At 35.8% G+C, this 20642-nt stretch overlaps 1 protein-coding gene across 3 annotated transcripts in view; it reads left to right on the forward strand.

Annotated features, from left to right (window-relative positions):
• Positions 1–20642, forward strand: part of TBCA (tubulin folding cofactor A) — an 82182-nt gene that overhangs the window by 51317 nt on the left and 10223 nt on the right. For 2 of the 3 annotated variants that reach the window (XM_011996237.1, XM_011996241.1), the window contains exon 2: positions 14022–14127. In XM_011996237.1, coding sequence (XP_011851627.1) covers positions 14022–14127 — 106 coding nt within the window. Of the gene's footprint in view, positions 1–14021; positions 14128–16712; positions 16782–20642 lie in introns of all 3 variants that reach the window. The other variant, XM_011996229.1, reaches the window with a different exon arrangement.

Here is a 20642-nt window from a genome sequence, read left to right on the forward strand (position 1 = left end):
GCATGTTGAAAAAGTGTTCTGTGCTCGAATTAGTTTAAGAAGGGTTGAGTTAAGCAAAGTGATACGTTTATTTACTGTAAGATAACTCAAAAGCTGTCATTATGTGAAACCTTTAAGAGGGGAAGAGTATACGGTATTTCCAAAACTTTATTTGTTCATAAAAACGTTTTTACTTTTGTTTACTTTTGCCATATCTATTAACATTTATTTGAAGAGCATTCCTTTTTCCTCTGTAAAAGAAAGCAATTGTTACCACATTTGAAAAATGGCAGTTTGGTTATATTTACATGATCGATTATAGGACAGATTTTCCCCTTATACATAATACAAGTTAGAGTCAGCCTGCTGTGATTACAGCTCCTGTGTCTTTCTTTACTCCCAAGTGTTACAGTTATTACTTGGGGTTTTTAGGTTGACCACAGAAAGGAATGTTTGTCACAGATACATGTTTATGTATAATCATGATAGTCTATCCATAATCAGGATCCTGAAAGATGCTACCAAGTAATTCATCAGAAATAGTTCAGGAAGACTGTAGAACAATAGCTTGCAAAAAGTTGTGATGTTCTTCCAATGCCATAAAAGACATAATTTATATATTTTTTTCTGTTTTTGTGAAATAAAGTTAGAGATTTTTCGTGTTTTTACATGCTAAAACAATACTGTTCTCATGTTTAAGCCTCCAGTTGTGAAAATGCAACATTTTAAAACAATGTTTACTGATAAATTCAGGAAGTCACGCTGTAAAATGACTATTTTACTCGGAGTAAACAGGTAAAGAATGAGGGGTGAAATATTCGATACAGAATAGACTTTTTTTAAACTACAGGCTACAAATAAGGTGACTTAGACAAGAAAGATTTGGAGGGCTTCAGAGTCTTTCCTAGCTGTTAAAATTGTGTCAAGTACAGCTCTTGTGTCAAGTACCATTACCAAATTTTATTTAAAACTAATTAAGCAGTTAAGGACTTATAACGTAGTTTTTTAAACTCCAAATTGCGATGTGGTAAAGTACAAATTAAATATACTTTGAAAATGGACGCTTTAATATATACCAAATCACTGTATATGTATACCATCAGATAAGATTATTGTGTGAAAGTTATTTGCAACTCTTGCGTTTTTCTGAATGAAAATTATTAATAATGATTATTTTATCATTCTTTTGTACAAAAGGACTTAAAACTTCAATATCAGTGATATGAAAATAGAAATCTTCATACATGCTGCTTCTTGAACCATTTTGACTTAATGAACAAAATCTTCAATACACTGAGTAAACACATTACATATCAAAGTGCTTCTGTATAATGCTAATAATCCGAAAGCCATGAGTTCTCCGAAACCAACTAAGAAATCCCAGATTCTGCTCCCAAATTTTCTTATCAGTAATTTCAAGAATAACCTGAGTTGATGGGTCACCAAGAATAATTGCTGTAGAAAATATCATTAAATTGGGTTTATTTTATAATTTGATAAAATTAGGATATCCTGACTAATGCTAACTTTTATTATCTGTGAGAAGCTAGAGTCATTTCCATCCAATATTTTCTTCACCCATTTAAAATAGTATGATAAGCAATATTAGTTTGAAATAACCAAATAGCCCATCATCTGTCTGTTTTAGACAAACAACTATTTATTTCACAGAATATGACAGAATAGAATGATAATGTTGGATATTCCTCTCCTAATACTCTAGTTTGCCAGTGTCCTCTTTCAGATGCTACCTTTAAATCCCTTTTGGATCTAAGTTATATATAACAATTTTGGAAGTAAATTATGAATAATAAAAGTGCTGATGCAGTTCATCCAAGGAGTACCACTTATGTACCATGTTTTAGGTTCTCCGCTTCTTTTAACGCATCTAAGATAGACTTGGCTTTTTTATTTTTTTATTTTTTTGAGTCTCACTCTCTCACCCAGGCTGGAGTGCAGTGGCGTGATCTCAGCTCACTGCAACCTCGGCCTTTGGGGTTCAAGTGATTCTCCTACCTCAGCCTCCCAAGTAGCTGGGATTACAGGGGCCAACCACCACGCCTGGCTAATTTTTATATTTTTATTAGAGACAGGGTTTCACCATGTTGGCCAGGCTGGTCTTGAACTCCTGACCTCAGGTGATCAACCCATCTCAGCCTCCCAAAGTGCTGGGATTACAGGTGTGAGCCCCTGCGCCCGGCCGACTTGGCTTTTTGAAAAGTATAATAACTGCATCATACTCCTGACTTAAATTGAGCTTGCAGACAACTTAGCTATTTTCCCCATGATGTTCACAAGGCAGCCCTGCTTTATCTAGTACTTGTATAGTCTGACTTAAAAACAAAACAGAACCCCTCACATGCAGAACTTTACCCCATCTATCCGTGTTTCCTTCTGTCTTTCTCAGACTTAGCCAAACCAGTTGCAATGAGAGGTTTCCAGTGAATGGTATCACAAAGGTTGTGAGATGAGAGCGTGATTACTATGTTGACAGCTTAAGTTGGGAAGGGTATCATTTTAGAGAGAGATGATGATGAGCTCAGTTTTCAGCCTGCTTCAGTTGCTAGTGGGGATGTCTAAATAGAGATGTTATAAAGGCAGTTAGAGATATGGGTCCGGACAGAGGATAAAAAGTCAAACGTACAGAGAGATTTGTGATTTTAGGTGATAATTAAAACTGTCAGAGTGTTTTGTATGGAGATGAAGCAGCTGTGGGAGGTGCTATTGCTTTCTCATATAAACTCAAGCAGAAGCTATTCACAGTGTCTTTAGCCCTTTCAGTAGTATGCACTTTTTAATCTCACTGACATCTCAGAACCTTTGAGGGACCTTTTAAGGGACAGTTTAGAGGATTCATGAAATAATGAGTTTTATATTTGTGTTTTTTGAATTTTCATTCTGAGATTTATTCATTTATTAATCCTTGAGAGTCATAGTGTTGAAAAAAGTGATATTGAAATATCTAACTTATTTTTAAAAATTAATTAAAGCACATATTCTGCTTCAGCAATTAATAAAACTTGAACCATCTCCAGTTTAGTGGATTAATTAATGGGTACTGGGAAACTATAAGGTAACAAATACCATGAAATTAAACATTCATTTTCTTTCATTTAGAATACAAGAAATTGAGAACATGTTGCTTCCAGTGGTGGGAACTGAGTGGCTGGGGGCAGGGTGTGTAGGTGGTGGGTTGCCTTTTCACAGTGTATTCTTTTGTGCTATTCAAATGTTGAACCATGGAATGATTTTACCTTGGGAACAGATCAAAGAAATTTGAATTTTGAAAACTGCTTCATTTACTTTAAACATGAGATTGTAATTTTATGTAGAAAATATTGACACTTGAAGTTAGAAGTCATGATTTCACATCCTGTTTTCATCCTTTCCTGGACAGCTGGCCTTTCACTTCTTTGAATTGCAGGCTCTCATTTGAAAATGAGGCTGATGATAGTTGCCCTCCCTACCACGCAGGATAATTATGAGTTATTTCTTTCAGCAAACAGATCTGTGAGGCATATATTCTTCTTGGTGTGATATGAGACATATTTCCACTCCTTGGGGGATTTATTTTTAAGTGTGAAAGTAGACAAAATTTCAACCTATTGTTGATGATGCAGATAAATATGCTATGAAGATACATAGACATAGGATCCACAGTGTCAGCTTGGGAGAGTGGAAGGATTGATGTTAGAGTGGTCCTCCTGTAAGACAAGCACATTTATTTGAGTTAAGTTTTGAAGAATGAATTGGTTGGGAGAGGATGAGGAGAGGAGACATTCCATTCAGAACAAGCAACATCTCCAGCCCCATCTCATTTTATGTGTTTCTGGGTAGCACACTTTTGTTTTATTTTAAGTTTTGTTAGGAGAGGATACTGTAGCAGGTTCTTCCTTAGTTTTGCTGCCTGTCAAAATTTTGACTATAATTATCAAAAAGTTTGGAAACAGTGGAAAATCTCACTTAGGACTTTATAATGACCACAAGGATTAGTGGAAAATGACTAAAACTCATTGAAATTGAACTACGTACATTTTACTGTATAGACCATTAACACTATACATCAGCTTCTGATGTCAACCGTAGTTCTTCCATACTAAGGAACTAGTGAGAATTCTTAATTAATGCAGTTGACTTGCATTTTTCCAATTGAGTAGACTTTTTTCTTCCTGCATCCAAGTAGTAAGTGGATACACTTTTCCTGGTGCCATGTTGTTTCCTTTGAAGCACAGTGAAACTTCTTACCACCTATGATGGTCTATAGACTTAGTATCTAGCTACTTAATTCCCACTCTCCATTAAGTTGCAGTTTATAGGCCTTGATATTTTACTATTTAACACCCAATATCTGTAAGTTACAGAAATACTTTGAAAATGTGGTGTAGATAGATGGTAATATTATTTATTCTGGATATTATCCTCTAGTAGCCACCATGATTATTAAAAACAAAGTGGTCTTGGTTTGTTTTTTGTGTTTTTGAGACAGAGTTTCACTCTTGTTGCCCAGGCTGGAGTGCAATGGTGTGATCTTGGCTCATTGCAACCTCCACCTCCTGGGTTCAAGTGATTCTTCTGCCTCAGCCTCCCGAGTAGCTGGGATTACAGGCATGCACCACCACTCCTGGCTCATTTTGTAGTTTTTAGTAGAGACAGGGTTTCTCCATGTTGGTCAGGTTGGTCTGGAACTCCCAACCTCAGGTGATCCGCGGGCCTCGGCCTCCCAAAGTGCTGGGATTACAGGCGTGAGCCATTGCCCCCGGCCTTTTTTTTTTTCCTTTTGAGACAGAGTTTCGCTGTTAGGCAGGCTGGTGTGTAATGGCACGATCTCAGCTCACTGCAATCTCCGCCTTTTGGGTTCAAGCAATTCTCCTGCCCCAGCCTCCTGAGTAACTGGGATTACAGGTGTGCACCACCATGCCTGGCTAATTCTTTTATATTTTAGTAGAGATGGAGTTTTACCATGTTGGTCAGGGTAGTCTTGAACTCCTGACCTCAGGTGATCCACTCGCCTTGGCCTCCCAAAGTGCTGGGATTACAGACGTGAGCCACCACGCCCCACCAAAAGCAAAAACAGGTTTACACTATTTTAGTATTAAGTGTGGAATATAGACTTTCACGCAAAATTTATATGGAACATTTTTTAATATAGTGGAAAACATAAAACTGGGGATTGTGTAGGTAATTTAATCTTCATGTTTATTTGTAGATAGGGAAAAAATAAGAGATACTTCAATTTCTAAATGATTTGTTTAGAAAGAGTTAGTCCAAAGTAGGAGAGCATTATTTCTGTACTTACAGAACAATCTTCTGCTGTTAGTGACTATCATTTTAGATGTTTTAACTTCAGGTAACAGAAGACAAAACTGTATGCAGCTTAGACTATAAGGATATTTATTTTCTCCTGCAATAAGAAAACTAGAAGCAGTATACCTTGACGGTTGGTTGATTTAGTAATTCAGTACCATCATCAAAGACTGCAGTTCTCTGACTAGATTGACCTGTCTTTTTAGGCAGGATTTCCTCATGATCCTAAGGTGTCTGACACAAGTGGCAGGTGTCACACAGAGGTGACGATGTCCAGGTGAGAAAATGAATTATATCCCATTTATGAGCAATGACAACCTTCTCAGAACCTCCATCAGATGTCTCTTATGTAGCTTTGGTCAGAATTGTATCATTTGCACATGCCTAAACTATCATTTGGAAAAGGAGGTAAAATCATTGTGATTGGTTTCTTCCTTTGAAGGGCATGACTTCTTGGCTGATCATAAGCAAAACTGGATTCTGTTGTCAAGTAAGAAGTGGAGGAATGGTTGCTGGGTAGGCAACTAACAATGCCTGCTGTAATTGAACACATTTAGAATTTTATGTTCAAATGTTTAAGAATTACTTAAATTAGTAGCTAAGAATATGGAGTTTAACAGTTCTTTGGCACTTAACGAATGTGAGAACTTGGACAAGGTACTGAAGCTCCATTTATTTTGATTTAGTAGTTACTAAAATGGGAATAATACTAGTACCTGTTTGGTTTGTTTTGAGGACTTAAATGACATATGTGGCATTTAGCATGCCTTGGCACAGTGCTTGGTTCATAGTAAGTGGTCAGTATGTGTTAGCTGCTCTTATCACCATATTTAATTTTTATTTATATCAAGTGAATCAAGCTTTTGCTTAAATTCATTACATTTTATATTTCATGAGATACCAATATCATAACTGTCTGTTCTTAAATTATAACTGTTGAACTTCACCAAAGGGCAAAGAAGTTTTAGGAGAGCAGATTTGTTGATGCCCGTTGGAAATGCTAAAACCTCAGATGTCATTCATCCAACCTAACTTCTTTCATCAGTGTTGTTATCAATTTTTAGCTTAATTTCATGAGTAGTATCATTTTTTGATCAGCTTCCTGAAATACAGTAACTTAGATTTTATTCATTTCTGAAATATTGATGTCTTCATTAACTTCTGTTTTTATTGAAAGACTCTTTTAAAAACATTATGGAGAGGCATAATTAACAAGAGAGTGTAAAATAGAGATAATACTACTTAAATAGGGTCATAAGTATTAAATGCAATAAAGTACCTACAGGTCTGTTCATATGAGGCCCTCAATTTAAGTTTCTTCTTTTCCATAATCCCTCACACAACACAAATCTTAAATAAACTCTTCGTTTCTTCAAGAGAGAGGAGAGTTTGTTATCAGCTGTATCAGTAGAGAAGAACTGTATATAACAGGGAAAAGGAAATTATACTAGAGGTTTCAAACAGGGGGATTTAATACAAGGAATTGATGACACAGGTGTTGGTCTCAGTTGATCAGGAGTCATCTTACCCACTTTTTACAGCATGTTTTTTCTTAAACCAAATGTTATTAACTGCTTGTTATGTTCTAGGCACTGTGGGAACTATCCTGCCTAAGGAAGACTTTTTATAAATCCAGGTTAAATGGATTCTCTTTTTCACTAATTGCTTCATATTACAACCGTAACCATTTGTTGCATGTGTGCTTTTGTGGGTGTGCATGTGTGTTTGTCAGGGGAATGAGGTTCCCGAAGTTGCTAATTGTTTTCATTTTTATAATTGACAGAAAAACATGACTTCTTTTTTATATCATTAATATCTTCTACCTTATTACTCATTGTCTCTGTTCGTAAGAATCTGTTCCATCCTTCTTAAAGATGTTTCTATAAGAGCTCACACTAAGATCCTCATTTAGACTGATTGTTTTACAGGCCTATAGCACAGTGTTAACCTTGGGATATATTTTTCCTTTGTTAGGGATTATGTTGACAACGACTTCCTGGTTTCATGACTTCTTTTCTGGATTTTCATCTTCAATTTGTTGGAGTACATTAAGTAAATTTCTCAGAAAGGTGACATAGTAGATCAACTTTTTGCATTTTTATGTAACTAAAAATAGATCCCTTGGCCTATAACTTCTTTCATCAGTTACTTACATAGCTTATTGCCCCTTTCGAATCTTAACTCATGTGTCCTCTTCTCAAAGAGACAATCCTATTTTAAATTGCAAACCCCGTGTATTACCAGTCCTCCTTCATGACTTTTTCTCCATAGCACTTTTCACAATCTAACATGTTATATATTTTGCTTATTTAATTTTCTTTATTTCCTGACTAAAAAGTGCCATAGGGCAGGGATTTTTGTAGTTCATTGCTGTATTCTTGGTACATAAAATCATACCTGGCACATAGTAGCCCTTCAATAAATAATTGTTAAGTCAGTTAATGGATTTTCTTCTCCACCTTTTATTATAGTTATAAATCCAGGTTATAAATCATTTTCTCTCAAAACTTTCAAGGGATTGCACTGTCTTCTTCTGATATCTAGTGTTATTAATAAGAAGTATAAGTCAATCTGATCCTTTTACAGAGGACCTGTTCTGTTTTTGAAAGCTTTAATTTTTATGGAGTTCTGGAAATTATTTTTTTGTTTGTTTGTTTGTTTGAGATGGAGGCTCACTCTGTTGCCCAGGCTGGAATGCAGTGGCACGATCTTGGCTCACTGCAACCTCCACTTCCCGGGTTCAGGTGGTTCTTCTGGCTCAGCCTCCCAAGTAGCTGGGGTTATAGGCAACTGCCACCACATCGACTAATTTTTGTATTTTTAGTAGAGATGGGTTTCACCATGTTGGACAGGCTGATCTCGAACTCCTGACCTCGAGTGATCCTCCCACCTTGACCTCCCAGAGTGCTGGGATTACAGGCATGAGCCACTGGAAATTCTTAATGTACATAGATTTTTTTTTTTTTTAATGGATTCTGTGTGCTTCTAAAGTGAAGCCCTTTCAGTTAAGTTGGCTTTTCTTTTCCAGCTTTGGGAACTTTTATTCTTAAAAAAAAAAAAAAAAAATCTTTACATGCTTTGTTTCTGTTCTGTCTATAACTCCTGTGAGTTATATAATGAACCTATCAGATTTATCTTATTTTCCCGTGGTGTTTCATTTCTCTCTTTTTAATTTTACTTTGCTGTGGTGTAACCTTTAATATGCTTATTAATGTTTAAATAGTTAAATCTGGCATATTTTCTTTGACTAAAATAAAAAATCAAATAGTAGGCTAAAAATAGGAGTAGATTGATTTAATATTTGCATTTTGTCATTCACTAATAACTAATGACAAAGTTTGACTTATTACATTATTAGAAAAAGTAATTGTTAAGAAAAAGTCCAGCACACCAACATGGCACAAGTATACATATGTAACAAACCTGCACGTTATGCACATGTACCCTACAACTTAAAGTATAATAATAATAAATAAATTAAAAAAAAAAAAAAAAAAAAAAAAAAAAAAAAGAAAAAGTCACTGGTTGACTGGAAAAGGAGTTAATTTCACATATGTACTATGTATTTAAAATATTTTTTTAGGAAGACAATATTTCATGTCTATAAAATTTATAGGTAGGGATGTTCATCAGGTATTATTTATAATATGGGAATGGCTTAAATATCCAATAGGATAATACTTCAATATGCTGTCATCTCAGTACTATGAAATACTTCACAATCACCAACAGCTATATTTTCAAAGAACATTTAATGACATTGGAAGTGATTATTAAATCCAAATTACTGTTATTTATTAGTATTATCATGTATTTTTTGAGACAATCTTGCTCTGTTATTCAGGCTGGAATGCAGTGACACAATTATAGCTTACTGCATCCTTGACTCCCTAAGCTCCAGGGATCCTCCCACCTCAGACTCCTAAGTAGCTGGAACTACAGAGGCATGCCACCACGCTTGGCTAATTTAAGAAATTTTTTTGTAGAGACATAATCTTGCCATGTTGCCCAGGTTGGTGTCAGACTCCTGGTCTCAAGTGGTCCTTCTGCCTCACCTCCCAAAGTATTGGGATTACAGGTGTGGGCCACTGTACCTGACCCAAATTATTTTTTTGTATATCTAAATATAAATTTTCACACACACATGTTGAGAGAAAAAGACTGCTGGACAATACTCAAAATGTTAATACCAAGTCCATAATCTTTTACTTTGAAAACCCTTTGGCCCATATGTGTTTGTGAATTCCAAATTTTTCAAATTTTATAAAAGTAATATATATTTCCATAATAGCATCAATAGAAGTGCTCTATAATCATACACATTAATATTTCTGCAGTGCAACAGGACTGTTCACTTTAAATGGTACACATAAATTCTATAAATCATTTTACTTCATTTGAGGTTACACTTTGCTGCTAAATGATTTTGTGTCAAACAATAAACAATGTTCTTTTTTTAAAACCTCTTTGGGTTTCCAAATTATGTGTATTTTGAATCTGTAGTGATTATGAGTGATTTTTAAATATTGTTTTTATAATTTTTTATAAATATGTACATATGTACATTTCAGAAAAATATCTTAGTACAAATTTTAAAATACATACTTCAATTTTTGTATTAAATCTTAGCCTTTTCTACAAACGAGAAGAGCTAAATGCACCAGAAGATACTAATTCCTTGATTCAACAAATATTATCCAGTAAATACTAGAGAGAAAGCTAATACTATTTTAATAAGCGTAAAGATGCTCAACCTTATTAGCGAAATATTTCAAACCATAATAGAAGTACTATTTCACACTCTTCTGATTGTCAGAAATTTAATAATTCTGACAATCCCAGTTCACCAGGATGCCAAGAAGTAGGAAATTTCATACACTACAGGTTGACTATCAACTGATAAAACTGCTTTGGAAAGCAATTTGATGATATTTAGTGAAGCAGAAGTTGTATATATACTCTATAAAACCTCTTTAGCATCATCTTACTTGTCATCAGTACATTGATTTGTACTATTTAAGAGTTGAACTTTTACTATTTCTCATACCACATCTTTCCCTAGCCTTTATTCCCTATAATTTTACATGCTCGTGTTACTACTGGGTTCTCACAACTGAGTGATTTTTTTTTTTTTTTTTTTTTTCAGGGCAACACATGCTATTCAATAACTTGTTTCCTGGACCTTTTCACAAAAATACTACTTTTTAAGCAAAAACGTAACATATATTTTTTGGTATTCCAATAACCATGGAAATAAATACGTAGCACCTTTAGTTATCCCATGTGATAGGTAGTTAAGTAACTCTTCAGTGTTGCTGGAGCCATTGTTGCTGTTTTCCATAGACAAGAACAATGAAGTAGGATGACTTGGATTACCAATCAGAATTATCTGTGAGCTGAGCATTCTTCTATTGTATACGTCTTCAAAAGTTACCATGTTGTTTTTATTGCTCAGTTTTTGTGAATCACTCTTTTTCTGCTTCAGAATTGTTTTATAAATATATATTTCTATCTTTAAATTGAAAATGTTAAAAGACAATAGTGAGATTTCTAGACTCAACTTTTTATTCATTCAACCAACATTGAGTGCCTACTATGTAGGAAGATCAATTATACAATATGAATATAACCTAATCCTCTCTTCAAGAAACTTAAGACCTAGCAAGGCTTCAGTGTAGTGTGTTAATGCTAATATAATTAAGTAGGTGTTGGATAGAATTAAGTGGAAGTCTTTCAAGTCAGGGGTCAGCAACCCTTTTTTGTAAAGGACCAGATACTGTATTTTAGGTTTTGTGGGCCGTATGATTCTTCTATCACAACTACTCTTCTCTGCTCTTATTGCATGAAAACAGCCATACATGATACATAAATGAATGAGTATATCTGTGTTCCAATAAAACTTTATTTATGGATATTAAATTTGAATTCTGTATTTTTATATGACAAATCTTTTTAAAAAATTTTAGCTATTCAAAAATTTAAAAACTGTTCGTAGCTCTTAGACTATACAAAAACAGATGACAGACCAGATTTGGCTCCCTGGCCATAGTTTGCCTACCCCTGTTTAAGTCTTTGAATTATAAGATGGTATGGAATGGGCTTCTCTTTAATAGCCTATCCAATTCCAGCTACTTTCATTACTAGGGGAATTTAGTCACATACTAGATTTAGAAGTATTGAAAGTCTCATTGCTAATCCAGTAGTTTCTGAATATCCTTGATATTCTGAATAATAATCATGATTATATAATGATAATAAAACAACAATAGTAATAATGTTGCATTGATAATATGCACACAGGTCCCAAACTCAAAGGTATGCAAGACCAAGCGTAATGCCTGACTGTTAAGGAAACAGGGAGTTATATGAATTGGGGCAAAGGAATAGCACGTAACCCATCTGTAGGAGACAACAGCCACCACTTAGCTCCAGCTAGTAGTGGGAATGCAGCCCCCATGTTTCCTGATGAAAACATCCAAGAGAAGCCAGAAATTCAGATGTATATGTCAAATCTCGCAGCTTTTTAATGTGGCAACATATTTTTTTAAACAAATACTTTTCTTTTTAACATTGTGAGTCAAATAAAATCATGTTTAGGTTTCATTTAAGCAGGCTGGCAGCTTGCCATCTCTGTGCTAACAAGTTTACTATTCAAAGGGAACTTTTTGAGAAATATCTTTTGTTATATACATTAATGATTTTATTTTAAAATTTTGTATCTCAAAGGATATTTTAATATTGAAAATTATTGTTAAAATAATTTTAAATTATAAATCAACTGCAGATTTCTGCATCTGACATTCACATGTTTCAGCTGTCATGCTTGAATGTCTCAGTACTTGCAGCTTTCCCCTGAAGCTGACTTTGTGGTCACAGCTTTTTTTTCCTTTTTGCCAACAGCTTTATTGAGATATAATTCACATACCATACAATTAACCCATTTTAAGTCTACAGTTTATTGGCTTGTAGTATATTCACAGAGTTGTGCAACTATCACCACAATCATTTTTAGAACATGTTTCTTACCCCCGAAAGAAACCTTAAACCATTTAGCTATCACCTTTCCAATTCCCCTGTTGTCCCCAGTCCTAAACAACCACTAATCTACTTTACATTTCTATAGATTTGTGTGTTCTGGATATGTCCTATAATAAAATCAGACAATATATAGCCTTTTATGTCAGGCTTCTTTTTTACTTAGCGTGTTTTCAGGGTTCACCCATGTTGTGGCTTCAATCAGTACTTTTTTATTTTATTGCGCAATATTCCATTTTATGGATATACATTTTCCATTGGTTATTGGACTTCCACATTTTGCCTATCATGCATAATGTTGCTGTAAACATTCACAGACATGTTTTCTGTGGGCATGTATTTTCATTTTTCTAGGGTATATACCTAGAAATGGAATTGTCAGGACATGGTTACTCTGTTTAACTTTTTGAGGAATAGTCAAACTTTTCTAAAGCTACTATACCAGTTTTGATTGCCGTCAGCAATGTTTGATGGTTCCAATTTCTCTACATCCTTGCCATCTTGCCAACAGCCAGATGGAGAAAGCTATTTTTAATGCATATGAGTTATGAAAGCTTTTCTTCTGCTCTTTAGATACTGTGTATATATGAATGTTAATATTTTCTTAGACTATACTTTTCTTTTATATTAAAACTTGAAACAACCAGAATTGGGGAAGATGGGGCTATTATGGTTAATTTAATTTGGATCATCTCTGGGATAATCAGTAGAACTTTGTATTGCAGTATTTCTTATTGTTGAAACTTTTCCTGATGCACTTCTTTAAAAATACTTTTTCTTACTTTAGGAAGTAAATACTAGTTTGTTTCTACCACTTGTCTGTGAGAGAACTGCATCTAAATTATCTATCTCAGCTCCTTGCACAAGGAAAGTCTGGCATAAAATTAAAGGCACAATAAATACTTGTTAAATGATTTTGTTGTTAAAAAATAATCCAATCTTTCTTTGTTTTGGATTTGACATGCAATCTACTGAATTTTCCCCGGCCAGTAAACTGAGCTTTTACCATTGTGCTGTTTCAGATACATGTATAAAGGTTTGGAAGACATATTTAAAAAAAAAAAAAGACAATTATATTAGTATTATTGGTATATACTAATTTTGAGTATTGCTTTCACATTGTAATTATACTGAAGTTGGTTTTTAATTTAAAAATTAAGAATTTCATGCTTTGGGCTGGGCATGGTGACTCACGCCTGTAATCCCAGCACTTTGGGAGGCCGACGCTGGTGGATCATGAGGTCAGGAGATCGAGACCATCCTGGCTAACACAGTGAAACCCCGTCTCTACTAAAAATACAAAATATATTAGCTGGGTGTGGTGGTGGGCACCTGTAGTCTCAGCTACTCGGGAGCCTGAGTCAAGAGAATGGTGTGAACCCGGGAGGTGGAGCTTGCAGTGAGCCGAGATCGCGCCACTGCACTCCAGCCTGGGTGACAGAGCAAGACTCTGTCTCAAAGAAAAAAAAAAAGAATTTCATGCTTTGATAGATTGCACTTATGTTAGGCAGGTATAGGATTTAAGAGCATGAGGATCATACTTACATCTCTGACTAAACTATTTTTCTTCTGTTCCTTCCTCCCCCCCATCTAATATATCTACTTTGGCATTCTAAATATAGTATGTTTTATATTTACACAGTTTCTTTCTTATGGTCTAGAGAGAAAGCTAATTTTCTGAAATATTTTTGGCTTTTCTATAGGTTGGTCAAAGAAAAAGTGATGTATGAAAAAGAGGCAAAACAACAGGAAGAAAAGATTGAAAAAATGAGAGCTGAAGATGGTGAAAATTATGACATTAAAAAGCAGGTAAAATTATATCATAACAATAGCTAACATTTACAGAATGCCCTATTAACTAATGTAGTTTTTACAATAGTTCTCTGACTGAGATTATATTACTATTTATTTACTATTAAAACTTCCATTTAAAGATAAGGAAACTAAAACACAGGTTAAATAACTGCCCAAATCACACTGTTGCTAAGTGACATAGCTGAGGTTTAGTTTTGTTTTTTGTTTTGTTTGAGACAGGGCCTCACTCTGTCATCCAGGCTAGAGTGCAGTGGTGTGATCACGGCTCACTGCAGCCTTGACCTCTCGGCTCAAGCAATTCTCCCACCTCAACTCCCCAAAGTGCTGGGATTACAGGCATGAGCCGCTGCACCTGGCATAGCTAAGATTTGAACACAGGCATTCTTTTTCTAGTATCTGTACTCTTAATCGCTAAACTTTACTGCCTTTCGATTTTTAAGTGTCATATATAAAAATGGACTAATATTATATTAATTATATATTTAGATTCACAAATATTTTCTCCAAACTGATGTGAAGACCACAAAAATAAAATATGTATTGCACTTTTCAATGACTACTTCTGATTGTCTTCATGACAAATTTCAGTGGCCTTAACATTGCATACAAGGCTCTTCTTGATTTTGAATCAAGAAATGAAGTTACATCTGCTTATTTAACCTCATTTCTTACCAATCCCTATCTCGACCTCTTAGGTGCCTTATAGCTCCCTGAACATGCCCTTTCTTCTTTGCCTCTGAAATTTTACATGTCTGAGATGCTCTTACTCCTGGCCTTACTTATCCTTTCCTTATTAATTTCTGTTCTTCCTTGAGGTCTCTTCTACTCTCACCTCTAGACTGAGTTAGGTGCCCCTGCTTTTCGCTCCCATAACACTTCTTTATTCCCATCATAGCATATATTGAACGTTCATTCTCAGCTGACAGTTGCTTCGTAATTCCTTGAGAAAATAAAGGCCATTAGGGAATTTTCTCATATTCTTATGACAAAATCTATCAACCTATCTGCATCTGTACGTATACCACCTTCCTTCCTGTAAGAGTGGATTATGTGCCCTAGCCCTTGTTATAACTATCAGTGACATTGTTATTACTCTTTTTTCCCTCATCTTAAATACCTCAATAGCATCTGACACAAGTTACCACTTTCACCTTGAAACTTGACACATCCTCTGAGGTGTTCAAAATTAAAATCTTGATCTCACAGTACTCCAACCTACTCTCCCAAACAAAAAAAACTGTTTCTTCTTTCTTTTTCCTCATCTCAGTGAGTGGTACCTCCACTCATCCAGATACTCAAGCTAAAAATTTAGTTGGTCCCTTCTTGATATTTTTCTCTCTTTCTAATAACCACATCCAATATCAGCATCTCCTATTTCTTGTTTTCTTTTCTTTTCTTTCTTTTTTGAGACGGAGTCTTGCTGTGTCACCCAGGCTGGAGTGCAGTGGTGCAATCTCGGCTCACTGCAATGTTCACCTCCCGGGCTCAGCTGATTTTCCTGCCTCAGCCTCCCAAGTAGCTGGGATTAACAGGCATGCACCACCACACCCGGCTAATTTTGTATTTTAGTAGAGACAGGGTTTTGCCCTGTTGGCCAGGCTGTTGAACTCCTGACCTCAGGTGATCTGCCTGCCTTAGCCTCCCGAAGTGCTGGGATTACAGGGGTGAGCTACCGCGCCCAGCCAGCACTTCCTGTTTCTTACTCTCTATTTTTCTCTCTACTGCCATTGTTCTACTCTAGTCCACTATCATCTCTTGCTGGTATTATTTATTGCAGAAGCCTCCCAGTTGGCATACTTCTTTCACCCTTGACATCCTCCATTCCTTCCCCACCACAACCACCAAATAAATCTCTATAAAATGTACCTCAGATCACTTGGTCTTCTACTTAAAATCTAGTGTCAGATGCATTTAAAATAATTTCCAGATGACAGTTTTAAAAAAGGAGAGTGTGAACCAGCTTATACAAACTGTATCTTAAAATTTATTTTTAAAATCAGCTCATGAACTCAAAGTCATTTTTGCCGTGTAAATTGTGGCATAATTGGTAATCACACTTAACTCAGGCTTAATTCAGCAAAATTAATCAATCATTTAAAATAGATTTTTTTGTAGGGAATTGCTTTCTGCCATGCAAAAGAAATGCAGCAGCAGCTGAAACAACTTGTTGGCTGTGTCTTCCCTTGGCTGTCTAGGAAGACAGCCTTCTTATTTTATTAAGCTTTTAGGAGAGGCCGTCTTCCTTTATTTGTGATATAGCACTGTTTGTATAAAAGACATTTGTGTGTCAGATACTCATAAATTGAGGGAGGATTAGTAAACAGATGTGTAGATATAGTATGTCCCCTTTATTTTGTTTTTTAATATTAATAAATTATATTGGGCAGTGGGGTCTCTTTGTGAAGCCCAAGCTGGAGTTTAGTGGTGTGATCCTAGCTCACTGTTACTGTCTCAAACTCCTGGGTTCAAGTGATGCTCCCACCTCAGCCTCCAGAGTAGCTGGGACTACAGATATGTGCCACCATGCCTGGCCAATTATTAAATTTTTTATAGAGACAGGGTCTGACTTTCTTGTTTAGGCTGGTCTTCAATTCCTGGCCTCCAGCGATGCTCCCACCCTAGCCTCTCAGAGTCCTGGGATTATATGCGTGAGCTCCCTGGCCTGGCCTTATCCACCTTTATGAACTAACTACCCTTCATAAGGATTTACATATGGAATGTAACCTTTTATTCTTAAAATTATGATACATACTGCTTTTGTACCTCTTTCACTACATCTAGTGGGAAAATATTATGACATAGTATGTAATTTTATTTTATCCAGGTCCTTCTTGGACTTCATCAGCTTGTTTTCCCGGTCATGTAGCTAGTGACCTCATTTAGTCTTTTTCTTTGCCCTGCTTTTTTTCACCATCAATAATGTATTTTAAAATAGCCCTATAGCTAAAATAGTAGTTATCAGTTACATGGAGTGGAGGAATAAATGTGTTCCCTTTCTAAATAAAATTCTACAAATAATGTTACGGGTTATCACAGAACCTGTTTTCATTTATATTCATGTATGTATCATATTTCAATAAAATCACTACTTTATAGGTAAGGATTAACTACTGAATCCTGTGTTGTATTTGTCATTTCAGAATACCAGCCACATACTAGTTGCATTATTGACTACATACACAGATGTAAAAGGGAAAAAAAATTGTTCAAAAGTTGTTTCTACCCTCAGCCATGTTAAAATTCTCTTTTTGGTCATAGGTATCATAGTTTTTAACAGGATTTGTTAGATTCATAGCCAACTTAGTACTTATTCAGAAATAGCATCTCATATCTCATTATAGAACAATAGTTGTTTCTGTTTGCTTCTGTTGTCGACCTACCATGTATATAGTTGTCAATTGCAGTTTTGTTTCAGAGTTTCCTAAAAATTTGTCTTTAGCCAACCTGCATACATTTCTTAATTTCCTTTCCCTGGCTTAGCTATATTATAGCCATTCATATTTGTTTATCATATACAATGGGTGTTGCATAACCAAAAGAACGGTCTGTTCCTGATTGCCTGAGACTTTAAGGTCAGCAATGATTTTCTTAACATTTATCGTGCCTCTCGTAGAAAATATCAAGAAAGCCAAGTGCTGCATTTTGTGGGTTTTCTACACTTCTCCCTAGATTTCTTCCTCTTCTGAGCTAAACACTCTTCTGAGCTTCTGAGACTGTCCTCAGTCACTTCTCACTACTTTGGCTCTTCTCTCGCTTGGATCCTTTTTTCTCTGGCTTTCCTACCTCTTCTAAATTGGCTGTATTTTAAGCACACACTTAAGGTGCTATCTCTTATTCTATACCAAACTCTTACCTGAAGATGGTTGCTAGAAATCAGGGGACAGTCCCTCTGTTGGACTAGGTATAATTTTGGTTCTTTTAAAATAAGTAATTAGGCCAGGTACAGTGGCTCACATCTGTAATCCCGGCCCTTTGGGAGACCAAACTGGGTAGATCACTTGAGCCTAGGAGTTTGAGACTAGCCTGGGGAACAAGCTAGTCTCAAACTAGCTTGTTTGCATTAGTTCGTTTTTACACTGCTATGTAGAACTACCTGAGACTGGGTAATTTATAAAGAAAAAAGGTTTACTTGACTCTCAGTTCCACATGGCTGGGGAGACCTCAGGAAACTTATAATCATGGCAGAATGTGAAGGGGAAGCGAGCACCTTCTTCACAAGGTGGCAGGGGTGAGAGAGAGAGAGAGAACAAGTGGGAAGTGCCCCACTTTTAAACCCTCTGATCTCATGAGAACTCACTCACTATCAGAGCATGTAGGAAACCGCCCCTATAATCCAATCATCTCCCACTAGGTCCCTCCCTAACATGTGGGGATTACAATTCAAGATGAGATTTGTGTGGGGACACAGAGTGAAACCGTATCAAAGGTGAAACTGTCTCTACAAAAAAATTAAAAAAAAAAATGTATTAGAATACAAAAAATTAGCTGGGTGTGGTAGTGTGCATCTATAGTCCCAGCCACCTAGGAGGCTGAGGTGAGAGGATCACCTGAGCCCAGGAGGTCAAGGCTGCAGTGAGCCATGATCATGCCACTGTACTCCAGCCTGGGTGACAGAGTGAGGCCTTCTCTCAAAAAATATATAAAATAAAATAGAAAAGTAAAAGTAAGCAACTAGGTAAAAGTTTTCAGGAGGCCAGAATATCAGTCAATTAAATATTTATTCTGTTTTTTTTAATTTTCTGACTAAACAATATAACATGTCATTCAAATATTGCCCAAATTGATTTTAGCCTTCCGCTTCTGATAGCTCTCTTCTTCTCCACCAGTTAAGGTTGGGTACAGAGGGTTTTGCCCTCACTTGGTAAAGCTTTCTGGTTTGTTTTTCAACCTATCCTGGGGCATAATGATTGGCAGTAATGACACTCAGTCAGACATATCTCTGTCATTTCTCCTGAGGCACAACTCATCTCTTAGGTTCCAGAAGTAATAAGACAAACTGGTATAATTTTTGGACAAAGAGTTCTCAGTTTTCTCACAAAAGAGTTCTCACAAAAGCTTTGCAATTATTGCATATAATTGCAGTAATATAAAATTCATCTTTTTGAAAACGATGTACACACTTTTTTTTACTCTTTGAAACAAGAGTGAACATTTACGATGACATGTTTCTATGTTTTTCCTAAAAATATAAAGGGGAAATTTTTTTCATTAAATATATGGAAAACTTTAGGAGGCTTCAGTCAACAAAGAAGATACCCCTTTGACCAGGAGTGTCTCACAAGGGTGATCCTCAAAGAAAAACCCAGATTTTCTTTTAATCAGTAATAAAAATATGGAAAATAACTTACAATCATGCAAGAAAATGTGTTTGTCTCTTGGTACATATATGCAGGCTTATAGAAGGTAATACAGTTGCTTTTTTATTTTTTGTTGTAGATTTCACAGGAAATTCCAAAAGAAATTCAAAGAGGTCTTGTACATCCTTCATCCTACCTCCCCCAATGTTAGTATCTTGTGTAAATATAATACAGTATTCAAACCCTGGGGTTGACATTGGTACACCACAGAGCTTACTCATATTTCACTAGTTATACCTGCACTCATTAGTGTGTTTGCATGTATAGTTCTCTGCAGTAGCATGTGCAGCAACCAATCAAGATGGAGAACTGTTCCATCGCAAAGCTCCCTCTTGCCACCTCTTTTTAGCCACTCCATCCTCTCTGCTGCCTAAACCCTAAATAGTTACACTGCCTCCAGAATGTCACATAACATAGAATGGAATCTACAGTATGTAACCTTTTAAAATTGGCTTTTTCTATTTTATATAATTCCCTTTAGGTCCATTGAAGTTATTGAGCGTATCAATAGTTTGTTCTTTATTGCTACTAAGTAGTAGTCCATGGTTTGGATGTACTAACATTTAACCTTTGATGACCATTTGGATTGTTTCCAGGTTTTTGCTGTTGTGGGAAAAGCTGCTGTGAACATTCATGTATAGTTTTGATGTGAACATAACTTTTATTTTATGTGGTTTTGGGGGAACAGGTGGTTTTTGGTTACATGAGTAAGCTCTTTAATGGTGATTTTTGAGATTTTGTGCACCCATCACCCAAGCAGTATACACTGAACCTGATTTATAGTCTTATCCCTCACCCCATTTGTACCCTTTCTGTCTGAGTCCCCAAGGTCTATTGTGTCATTCTTATGCCTTTGCATCCTCATAACTTTGCTCCCACTTATAAGTAAGAACATGTGATGTTTGCTTTTCCATTCCTGAGTTACCTCACTTAAAGTAATAGTCTCCAGTCCCATCCAAGTTGCTGCAAATGCCATTAACTCATTCCTTTTTATGGCTGAGTAGTATTCCATCATATATATATATATATATATATGCATGCCACAGTTTATCCACTTGTTGAGTGATGGACATTTGGGTTGGTTCCACATTTTTGTAGTTGTGGATTGTGCTGCTGTAAACATGCGTGTGCAAGTATCTTTTTCATATGATG

The sequence above is a fragment of the Mandrillus leucophaeus genome, unplaced genomic scaffold (assembly GCF_000951045.1).
Source record: "Mandrillus leucophaeus isolate KB7577 unplaced genomic scaffold, Mleu.le_1.0 Scaffold114, whole genome shotgun sequence".
Taxonomy (NCBI): Eukaryota; Metazoa; Chordata; class Mammalia; order Primates; family Cercopithecidae; genus Mandrillus; species Mandrillus leucophaeus.